This window comes from Zingiber officinale, chromosome 2B, assembly GCF_018446385.1.
Source record: "Zingiber officinale cultivar Zhangliang chromosome 2B, Zo_v1.1, whole genome shotgun sequence".
In the NCBI taxonomy this organism is placed as follows: domain Eukaryota; kingdom Viridiplantae; phylum Streptophyta; class Magnoliopsida; order Zingiberales; family Zingiberaceae; genus Zingiber; species Zingiber officinale.
The window spans coordinates 89,216,702-89,228,728 of NC_055989.1; the positions used below are offsets into that span (position 1 = coordinate 89,216,702).

At 39.4% G+C, this 12,027-nt stretch overlaps 1 protein-coding gene and 1 long non-coding RNA gene across 2 annotated transcripts; one reads left to right on the forward strand and one right to left on the reverse strand.

The window, feature by feature from the left end:
* Nucleotides 1–85: 85 nt before the first annotated feature.
* Nucleotides 86–3,968, reverse strand: LOC122046280 (phospholipase A1-II 7-like). Its single transcript, XM_042606891.1, has 2 exons — nucleotides 3,018–3,968; nucleotides 86–843 (listed from the first exon to the last, which is right to left on the reverse strand). Exons 1-2 carry the CDS (start codon nucleotides 3,606–3,608, stop codon nucleotides 226–228), a joined length of 1,209 nt encoding a protein of 402 aa, XP_042462825.1. The 5' UTR covers nucleotides 3,609–3,968; the 3' UTR covers nucleotides 86–225.
* On the forward strand, nucleotides 3,748–4,186 carry LOC122046281. The gene is made up of 2 exons (XR_006130248.1): nucleotides 3,748–3,887; nucleotides 3,964–4,186. It is a non-coding gene; the product is annotated as an uncharacterized LOC122046281 (long non-coding RNA).
* The last annotated feature ends 7,841 nt before the right edge of the window (nucleotides 4,187–12,027 follow it).

Sequence of the window (12,027 nt, forward strand, 5' to 3'; positions counted from 1 at the left end):
TATATATTGCTTTTGCTCCTGAATTTTGAATATTATTCAGAGGATGGATCTATTTTGATTCGAATATGTGATTTTTAAATCAAGCGGTACTAACTTTATCGGAGAAAAAAGTGATGGTACCAAAATTTATTAAAGAAACAGAGGCAAATGCATTTGCAAAAATAAAGTGAAATCTGATCTTGAAAATGTAGTAATATTTCTATTAGTTTAATATCTGCTTCTTTCTTAAGCGTCGTCGTCTTCTTCGTGGTCTTCCAGCTTCCAGTGGCCGTCGGCGTCCTTGACCATGCTGTTGTTCTTAGGGACCCACCACGAGCCGGGGACGAGGAAGTCATTCCTGAGCGCGTTGGTGCCCTTGTTGACCAGCGCGATGTCACGGTCGATGGCGAGCTTGAAGCTCGGGTTTCTCCCGTTCTGAACTCCGGCGACTCCGTGGAGGTAGCACTCGAGGTCGTGCCAGGCGTCGACGTTGCCGGGCTGCTTGAGGTAGGTGGAAAACAGGGTGTTGATGAGCAACTCGACGCCGACGTCGACGTAGGGGGAGATCGGGTATTTAGGGACGATGTCAGGGACGTTGTGGACGCGGAGGAGGTGGAGATCCGACTGCTGAGTGAAGAGCTGTTTGAACTGGAGGTCGCCGGCGCGAGGGCTGGCGAAGACGAAGGCAGAGACAGGACAGGAAAAGGAGGAGAAGGAGGAGGAGGAAGGGCGGTTGATGCCGTTTATGACGATGTCGATGGAGTTGAGGGTGGCGATGGCGGCGCCGAGACTGTGGCCGGTGACGGTGATGCTCATCTGCTCGTCTTTGTATTCGTCGACCAACCTTCGAACTTCCTCCAGCACCTGACAAGGAAGATACTTTAATTTCGAAAATGCCACTCCGAATCTATAATTATATTCATAAAAATAAATTAAAATAATACATTGTCTATATTTTTCTATTTAAGATATTTTTTTCATCCCATCTTGGTACACATTTTTTTTCCATCTAATAAAATATACTTATTTTAGAGATATTTTAATTTTCTATCAATATTTTTTATTTTTATATATAATTTCCATAAAATAATAATGAAATAAATTTCAATTGAGGCATTATTGTTACGATGCTCTTAAACATTGATAAAATACCTTTTTATGTTTTTTTTAGTATTTTTGAAATATTATTTGTGTAAAAAATAATTTAAAATGTAAAATAAAGGAGAAGAAGAAAGAGAAGAAAATTAAATAATTATCAAATAAATAAAGACATTTTCGTATATAAATTTAAAATAACCTTAACTAATGAAATTTATAACTAAATTTAATATTTAATTTATCATAAACAACCTTTTGGAAAGAATTGCCTCGCTTTTATAGGAATTTATCCTTAATAAAATTACTTGTGATTAGAATTTTAGTCAGAATAGAAATTTTTACGAGCATAAAAAAATATTGATTTTCTAATTGGTTTATAATAATTGAAATAATTTATTTTTGAAAACTCAAATTAATATTTAAATTAGCTTACACTTTACTTTGAAGATGAACGAAGAATTGAAAACTTAAGTTGATCTTCATACTCATACTTTTGTTATTAGAATAAACTCTTTTAGAAGTATCTAATGATAAAAAAAACTTTAATTTCTAAAATTCAAGCTTAATTTGCACTTTAAAGATTAATACAAAATGATAATTTAAGGGGTTTTAAAAGATTGATTTTGAATGTGCAATTAGATTAACAATTCATCTTGTGACTTCATTTTGTTATTATTTTTTGACGTGTCTTTAAAATCATTGATTTTGATTTGTAATAAGTCTTATTTTAAAGAGTAACTTGATTTTAAAATATATTAATTGTAAATTTCTTGATAATTTAAGTAGAATATTAATGATTTGAGTTTGAGTCCGGTCCATATCCTTGGTTTTTTCAGGTCTCTTCCAGAACTTACACGTTGAATCACAATTAGAATTAAGCCAAAATTAACTGTGATCTCTCATATATTCACCTTCCCATTTATGTTATAGTTTTGAATTGAGCAAGATGGTCAGACGTCGTCGCCCGTGGATGAACTATATGATAGAGGTGAGTAGTCAACCCGTCAAATCGACTAACCTGTTCATACTGACCCAAACCGAATCGAAAAAAATTCCACCAGATAGGGTCGGATGTAGGGTCATGATATTGCATTATTTGATCTAGTAGGGCTGAATAATTTTTTACCCTAATAACTGAACCAACCTGATTCACGATCACCCCAACTTATAGCAGTTACTGTCGATAAGTTGTTACATATTATAGCAACTACTACCTACTACAACGTATAATGAGTAGTATCTATTATCATTTTAAAATATTTTATTATTTTTTGTTACATTTATATTTATATTTATATTTATATTTATATTTATATTTTAGTATAAGGTTGGATATCCAAATAATTGATAATCCGTCGAATATCTGATATATCAAAATCGTAGGATATAAGGCCGAATGTATGGTCATAATATTGCATTATCTGATCTAGTAGAGTCAGATAATTTTATACCCGAATAATCGAACCAATTCAATCCACGATCACACTTATTGTATGATGCAGCTCGAGGGTGGCCCGTCCATCGTCGAGGGTCTCCGGTAGCTTAGTTCAACCTAAAATTATAATCTATATGGGAAGATAAATTTAAAAAAGAAGATTGTAGTTAATTTTAATCAATCATGATTTAATATGTAAATTATAGAAAAGATTAGGGATTACGGACCACATAATCTAAGCTCACACTTCAACCCTTTAAAAATGTCACCCCTCTTATTCAGTTTAATCATGATTTATCCCCTCTAGATATTTATAGGGCCGGACCTAGGGCCACTTAGGTGACAATTACCCCTTTTGCAATACTTCAACCCTTTAAAAATGTCAATTACGATGTATTATAGAGATTTTTTTTTTCTCACGAAACGATAATCCAAAAAACGTTGCCTCCCGTATTAACCGATAAAAAAATTAAAATAAAAGATTTCTACTGTTATTATTGTTTACCTGCTGTCGGGCGCTCGTCTTGTTGTACGGCGACGTCGGATCGGCAGAAGTGTAAAGGGAGAGCCAGCCGCGATGTACCCGCGGCTCACTCGTCCCCAGAACCTCCGGCGCCGGCACCAACGTGAAGTCCAAGTTGTTGACCCACTCGAGCGGCATCTGCGTCCCTCGCCAGGTCACCACCACGTCCCTCCGCCCCAGCGCCGCCGCCCCCTCGTCGGTCGCCACGGCCACGTACCCCATGAAGTTCGACGCCTTGGTCCACGCGTCCGGCACCAGCGACGTCACGATCAGCGACTCCGGAAGCCCCAGCCCCGACATCGCGTACAAGTACCGCGTCACGCGGTACGTCCCCGCCTGCCCCTGCGTCAGCGCGGACTTCTCCAGCAAGCCCCGCTGCGCGTACCGCGGCGCGCCGGCGAACCGCGACTTTCGCTCGTGGATGAACCCGTCGTACAGCGCTTGATCGAGCTCACCGTACAGCACCAGGCTCCGCCGGAGGTCGGCGTCCAACGGCTCCAGCAGCCCCTTCCACCCGTCCTCGCCTTGGAGTCGCCTCCACCTCCTCGCGATGCCCCCCAGCTCACTCGACATGACCAATCAATTCTCCATCCCAACAGCCGTTTGTTGTTTTGCCACAACCAACAGAACCCCCATTATATAACTAGCTGGGACAGAGCACGATCTCGATCGCGTCTTGGTAGATGCTTGCACGTTTGAGGATCGTGAGTCAGAAGCAAATTTTCTAACCATGGATCAGAATGAAACAATAATGATCACTTCACTGGCCCAGGATGACTCGCACCCTAGGTGTTTGCTGTTTTGTCTAAACTAAACCAGGGAAAGAACGAGTTTAATGTGGCATTCTTGGAGGTCAAGCTTTTGATCTGCTCATGAAAATGGTTGCTTGTACGATAAATGTGTGACGCATTTCCTTCTTAATGGGCAGGCAAAGGGAAGCGTCCATGGCCACGGGTTAAGTCGAGCTACTCAACTGGAACTGCATGCGCACCTGTTCTACAGCTCGCAGTAATGGCGATTCAACAAACGCGCGATCAACTGCTTGTCCTGAAAACAGCTTTACAAAATAGCAAGTAAGAGCCTTGCGTTCCACGAGGTGTTTAAATATTTGTGCATTTATATTGACAACCAACTCCACGTTGTTTCTTGCATTGAAATTCTAACGTTTTTGGTTATTGATACGGTAAATAGTGAACGGCTCCAAGTGGGATCCATGGGTCAACGAATTGGTATAAGTGACCAACGAATTGGTATAAGTGACCGTCAAAATCTAAGGCAGATCAAAGGTCTGAGTATTTGGCTTGGCGGGACCTTAAAGGCCCAACTCTCCGACTCCATCGAACATCGTAAGCTCTGCTCTTCACAATTTCTCGATCGGCTAAGGCTGAACGGATAAGTTCTCAAGGGCCTAACTCCCCAACTCTGTCGGACACTTACGGGACTCTGCTCTCCATCATCTCTTGATCGGATAAAGTCGAGCGGACAAGCTTTCAGGGTCAACTCCTCAGCTTTTTATTGGACACTTACGGAGCTCTATTTTTCACCATCTCCCGATCAGCTAAAGCGGAGCGGATATGCTCTCAAGGGCCCAACTCTCTGGCTTTGCTAAACACTTACAAGGTTTTGCTCCCCACTTTCTCTCGATTGGTTAAAGTCGATCAAACCAACTCCCCCTTAGGATATTATCATAGCCCATTCACTCTCCATGGGAAACTAGGCTGCCTTTGCCTGGTCCATCTCACTATTAATGCAATACGTGAGTTTGTCAGAAAGTTAGAAGATTATATCTTCACACGGATATAGCTTTTGCTGTCGATCAACCACTACTTGAATCTAGGCCGTCAGCTCCACAATATATCCAGCTTTTGACTCTTCTGGTTGGGCGGAGAGGCGTTGGACTTCTATGATTTTTCTGTCTAGCTCGGTCACTATATTCACTCGATAAGCGGTCTATAAGCAGAGCCTATCTTATGCAATTTTCAGGGCGACCTCGGATTTTTGTGCTCGCTCTGAGTCAATTTGGCTCGTCGCCTGAACCTCTTGAAGTTCCCTTGCTAAGTGGCTCAACTGGTCGAGTGGAGCTTGGCCTTCTCGGGGCGAGTGGGCAGGAGTCTCGAGCGAGCTCTCCTCGGACAAGCGTTTCTTCAAGTCCTCATTTTCCTGGGTCAGAGTTGCAAATTTCTGCAACATGGTCATCCCGAACGCTCGTTGCTGTAAAATGAATATCGTCAAAAATTGTGCAAAATGAAAGATAGTTGAGGAGGTAAGAGCTTTCCGTGGTCAAGTCAAATGAGTATTCATCCATCATCCCGGGTGGCATAAGGCCCTCCAGTCTATTCATAATGGCTTCCCAAGCTTCCATCAGTTAACCCATAAATAATATATGATCGTTACCAAGGGAGTCGATGATGGGAAGTTAAAGTAAGGGCAGATGGTAGATCGCAGATAACAGAGAATTTGTAGTCTTTGGGCTCTACACTAGAAGTCGAAACAGGAGGAGCGTCCACCAGAGGGGTGATGGGAAGAATAGTGGGAGGAAGACATGCACCAATCAGAGAGCCAGTCGGTTGGGAAGTGACCTCTTAGAGTGAACTATCAAGGGGGAGACTAGAGATAATTGGGCGAGCGGACAAAGTTCGCTCGAAGGGCTGTGCCGGGGTCTTTTCCCGGACAAGTGTAAGGCGAGGCGGGGACACGAGAAGAGGGGATACTCATCCCCCCAAAACCTGGGAGGGAAGGACGAGTCGACGCCTCTTGAGTCTCTTCGAGGGCGCCTCTACCTCAGAAACTTGAGGCGAAGACCCCATAACTCACCTAATCATTTTCAAACTCTAACTCTTTTCACCAAGTCTTAAGGTTTATAGACTCCATCTAATTATTATTACAATTAAAAAATTTTATTAGTTATTTGAGGTCATCATTGTGATCAGGAGATCGATACGGACTCATAGAAACTTGTTTCATGTGATTCTGAGCTTTCTAGGTTCATCTTCCGCATTTTATACACATTTTTTTTTATTTTTAAAAAAATTAAATTTTGCGACAAACTTGGAAATTCGTCCCAAATCAGGGGCGAACTCAGAAGTTCGGCCCTAATTTGGGACGAATTTACAAGTTCGTCCCAATTTTTTTTTAGTTATACTTTTAAAAATTGGAAGATCGCCCTAGAGAGCTCGAAATGACACAAAATAAGCTTCTATGAATTCGTATCGATCTCCTGATCTTACTAATAGGCACAAACATAATTTATAACCAATACATTGACGTTTATAAATTTTTGGAACAAGAATCAAATATTTATCTATCGTTCGGGGTAAAAAATTTATAATCATCGATATATTTGTTAAAAATTAGGTTTGACCCCATTAATAAGATTAGGAGAACGATACGAACTCATAGGAACTTGTTTCGTGTCATTCCAAGCTCTCTAGGGCCATCTTCCAATTTTTAAAAGTATAACATAAAGAAAAATTGGGGATGAACTTGTAAATTCGTCCCAAATTAGGGACGAACTTCTAAGTTTGTCCTTGATTTGGGACGAATTTCCCAGTTTGTCGCAAAAATTAATTTTTTCAAAAATAAAAATAAATACGTATAAAATGCGAAAGATGGACCTAGAGAGCTCGGAATCACATGAAACAAGTTCCTATGGGTTCCTATCGATCTACTGATTACAATGATGGCGTCAAATAACTAATAAAATTTTTTAATCGTAATAATAATTAGATTGAATCTATAAACCTTAAGACTTAGTGAAAAGAGTTAGAGTTTGAAAATAATTAGGTGAATTTGATATCCAAAAATCACTCATCTAAATATATTGTGCGAAAAATTGTTTGAGGCCATCATTGTGATCAGGAGATCGATATGAACTCATAGAAACTTGTTTCATGTGATTCCGAGCTTTCTAGATCTAATTGATATAACTTAGTTAAGTCACACCCAAAGTTTAATAGTCGGACATCACAATTATCTTGTCGCACTCTACCAAGATAAAATGAGTCACTTTGCTTTGGCAAAACCTGACTACAAATGATCGAAGTAGTAGCGAGTACCAAACTTTGGTGGACATATGAAAATGACCTAATTATGAGAGCTACACATGCATCACGTACATTTATGGCATATCATGACATACATCAACATATATGTTAAATTAAACATGACATGGTTATGGCCCCATAATCTGCGATCCTCTCAAGCCAATGAGAAGATCGAAAAGTCAACCTAGGTCTAAGCATATTCTCCAAGTGTTTCCTTGATCGTTGTGTGTTATTGTCCTTCTTCCTTTTTCACCGTCGTCCAGTAGACTAATTATTCTCTAATTTGTACATTACAAAATCTAAAGAAACCTCGAGTTACATTCGAGGGTAGTCTAAATTTACAACAATAGTGATAAAAGATGAAGGTACGACACGCAGGTCGTATTATGAATTACAACATACACATACATCCAATCACATTGGGGTTAAAGGTCATAACCATGTACTATGTCATATAACATTCACAATAATTTATGATATAAATCTACTATGATTTCAACAAGTAGTTATGAGTCGCAACGCCACGATGACCCCGCTAGTCGGTTAGCAGGCGAGGTTCAAGGGGGCAGCGCCCCTTGCGGGGTTGAGGGGGCAGCGCCCCAGGTGAAATTTTTTTCCGCACACTTATTGTATGAGTTGCTGCCATACTCGATACCTTAAGCCCTAAAATCGACTTTGTTTTGTTCCCAACAAAATACCATTGGCCGAGACCTTGCCGGTCACAACACCAACTATGTTTCATTTCCAACAAAATAATTTTGGCCTAGACTCATAATCTGGTTGAGACTCACAATCTGTCCAAGATTCATGATTTTGATCGAGACTCGTGATTTTGCAAATCATAGTAAACCTATCATCCAATTTCTATATCACATATAAAAATTCTAACTACTACTTAGCAAACACCTTCGCAAGTGGCTCTAATACCACTGTAAGGAACTAGGGTGCTAAACACGTGAAAGCTTAGCTTTTGTATAAACATTTATAAGAATCACATTGGTCAAATGTCTACATTTTTGCTAAGTTAGTTGTCAATTTAATTTATATTGAAGATAACATGGTGTGAGGAGACACACAGAAGATTATGTTATCAGTTCCTTATAAATTATAAATAGTAGCTCACAACCAAGATGGAATGGGGCAAACCATTGGAGTGGTTGTAGTGTAATTTGGTATTAGTTTATCTTGACTATAAAATTACACTGGTACACTATAAGTGTATTGAGCAGGACCATCAGAGATAGTTTATTTTATACTGACTACATAAAATAACAAAATCTCTGTTATTATGGAAGTGCGTACTCTTAATCATGATATAATAACAAGCACGTATGCTTAATATTTATTTTCTTTAATTTATCAAAGGGTGTGATTTAGCTCGTTAAATCAATAGGCCCGATAAGTTGGGAAATGATATTATTTATATGGTGTGTTGCTGATTATAGAATGAAACTGTGTCCTAGTAATCTAGGTTGATGATGCCCCCTCGAGGAGCTCATAAGGATTGTCATGTAAACTCTGCAGCTGGACTTAGTCCGACATAACAATAAAGTTGAGTGGTACTACTCTTGGAGTTAGATATTAATTAAGTGAGTTGTCAGTAACTCATTTAATTAGTGGACATTCAATATCTTAAACATAGGGAGATTAATGCACTCATAATAAGAAGGCGCCTATAATGTAATTTGGGATTGATGCGGTAGTTCAATAATAACTCTTTAGTGGTATGAATTATTATTGATGAACTTGAGTTGGGTGTTCGGGGCGAACATAGGAAGCTCAAGCTCATCGGGAGACCAAAACCAATTTCTCCTCTCGGTCCATGTTGTAGCCTCTATAAAGCCTTGTATCCACAAAGTCCACTTCTTACCCAAGTAATGGGTCAAACACATCCTTGCTTGGAGCAAGGGGGTCGACCAAGCATTATTTTGGAGCTCATGTAGTGGCCGGCCAAGCCATGCTTGGTGACCAAACATGGGGCCGACCATAGGTAAAGGAAAAAGGAAGTTTTGTTTAAAACAAAATTTTGTTAAAATCTTTCCTTATTTGTAGTTATCTACAATGGTTAAAAGAGAGATTTTATTTTGTTAAAATTTTTCCTTTTTTGTAGTTATCTACAATGGTTAAAAGAAAGATTTTAATTTCCTTTTATAGCCATCCTTATGGTGTTAAAAGAGAGTTTTAAAATTTTAAAATATTTCCTTTTATAGCTTTCTATAAAAGATTAAAGAGAGATTTTAATTTTGTTAAAATCTTTCCTTATTTGTAGTTATCTATAATGTTTAAAAGAGATATTTTAATTTTTGATAAAACTTTCTTTTTTTTGTAACTATGATTTAAAAGAGAATTTTTAATTAATCTTTCCTTTTTTGTAGTTGTCTACTTTTTTTAAAAAGAGAGAGATTAATTTTAAAACTTTCCTTTATTGCCATGTACAATAGGAAATTTAAAAGAGAGAGAGATTTTAAATGTTATTAAAATTTCCTTTTTTAAAAGGGAGGCTACAAATAAGGAAGTTTTAATTATGTTTAAAACTTTCCGTTTTTGCCTTGACCAAAGATTATAAAAGAGAAGGAGAGGGTGCATCATGAGGAGACACAACCCTATTCTATTCCTCTCTCTACCCTTGGTGTGGTCGGCCCCTCCCCTTCTCCCTTTCTCTTAGACCGGCGGCACCTCTTCATCTAGTCTTCTCTTTTGCTTCCTTAGGGCCGGCGACATCAAGGATTTGAAAATCCTTGTGGCCGGTTACTTGGAGAGGAAGAAGAAGAAGAGGAGAAGCACTTGGTGGCCGGTTACTTGGAGGAGAAGAAGAAGAAGGAAATTTTCTATTTTGGTGTCCCTTGGTGGCTCAAGAGTCTTGGAGGAGAAGAAGCGGTTCAAGTGGATTCCATCTTGGTAGATCATTGCCCACACAACGCCCAAAAGGAGGAGACGAATACAATAGAAGATCAAGAGATTATTAGCTACAAAGAAAGGTATAACTAGTTATTTGTTTCCACATCATAACTAGTTCATGTTCTTTGTATAGATCTTGAAAAACCAAACACAAGAGGATATCGATTTTAAGTTATCGTTTTTGTTATCGATTTTATTTTTCGATTTCATGTTTCGATAATATGTTTCTATTGAAGTCTCTATAGTTAAATCTAGTTTACTGTAAGAAGTTAAATATCCGATTTCTTTGTGAGGCTTTGTCTAGGAAGTAGTGGATGATCTCATATCTAAGAAGGCCTAGTGTCTCGCCATGTTTAACCTGAAAGCCGATCTTTGAAATAGATATTTGATAACTTCTGTAATATGGTTTAACTTAGGAAGATCACATCGGTTGAACTTGGAGTAAGAATATTAACTTTCGTTCTCAATCCAAGTTTAACTTCTAAAGGGAAATTTGGATTAATAATGTTAAACATCGTTTGCAATCCAAATTTAACTTTAGTAGAGCACATGGGTAGCTAGGATAGTTCTATGCTTGTATAAATTTTTTGTACAGGGAAACTAGAACGGTATTCCGAGTAGCAACCAACAATTGTCCTTCTTCCTTTTTCACCGTCGTCCAGTAGACTAATTATTCTCTAATTTGTACATTACAAAATCTAAAGAAACCTCGAGTTACATTCGAGGGTAGTTTAAGTTTACAACAATAGTGATAAAAATGAAGGCACGACACGCAGGTCGTATTATGAATTATAACATACACACACATCCAATCACATTGGGGTTAAAGGTTATAACTATGTACCATGTCATATAACATTTACAATAGTTTATAATATAAATCTACTATGATTTCAACAACTAATTATGAGTCGCAACGCCATGGTGACCCCGCTAGTCGGTTAGCAGGCGGGGTTCAAGGGGGCAGCGCCCCTTGCAGGGTTGAGGGGGCAACGCACAGGGTGAAAAATTATTTCGCACACTTATTGTATGAGTTGCTGCCATACCCGATACCCTAAGCCCTAAAACCGACTTTGTTTTGTTCCCAACAAAATACTATTGGCCGAGACCTTACTGGTCACAACACCAACTATGTTTCATTCCCAACAAAATAATTTTGGCATAGACTCATAATCTGGTCGAGACTCACAATCTGTCCAAGATTCATGATTTTGAACGGGGCTCATGATTTTTCAAATCATAGTAAACCTATCATCCAATTTCTATATCATATATAAAAATTCTAACTACTACTTAGCAAACGTCTTCGCAAGTGGCTCTAATACCACTGTAAGGAATTAGGGTGCTAAACACGTGAAAGCGCAGCGAAAAATTTCTAGTTCCTTTCCAAAAGATCCATGCGATGAGAAATTCAAACCATATACTAAGTCTTGCATGAGAGGATTATACCTTTGATGCGTGCCCTTCGCAATCCCGGCGAAAAATTATTTCACACACTTATTGTATGAATTGCTGTCATACCCGAGACCCTAAGCCCTAAAACTGACTTTGTTTTGTTCCCAACAAAACACCATTGGCCGATGATCCTGTCGGGAAGCTGAGAAGACGAACCCGCCGGAATGACGTGTCTGGAAGGTTGACCACACCCCCATGACCCTGCTGATGAGCTATCTCCTGTGTTGACCAAGTCGTCCGGAAGTCCTCTGGTCAACAATCCCTGCAGCCAGCGACCGGGTTGTCCCGATCCCTGGTACCCCGATGCTCGAGGTGGGTCCCGCGAACATATAAGCATCCACATAATAATAGGACAATAAAATAAGTACGAAATGAATACAACGACGTACCCTAGCCCCGGGGGGCGCCCTCGGATGGATCGGTGAGTAGACCACGTTGCTAATCGAGTCGTCCTGACCCAGAAGAATGGATGCATCTGAGTCGATCGAAGAGGAGCTGGATCCGGAGGTGACGACACGAAGCCGAATACGGCATGAATCTGAAAGGTGATACAATCGGAGTATAGCGGTGACATGGCCGACATGTGACATCGGCAC

What these genes read in the sequence shown, in the direction of transcription:
- LOC122046280 (XM_042606891.1), bottom strand. Translation starts at nt 3,608, where the DNA reads ATGTCGAGTGAGCTGGGGGGCATCGCGAGGAGGTGGAGGCGACTCCAA. An exon ending in AGACGAGCGCCCGACAGCAG is followed by an intron (nt 844 to 3,017) that starts GTAAACAATAAT and finishes CTTCCTTGTCAG; the next exon opens with GTGCTGGAGGAAGTTCGAAG.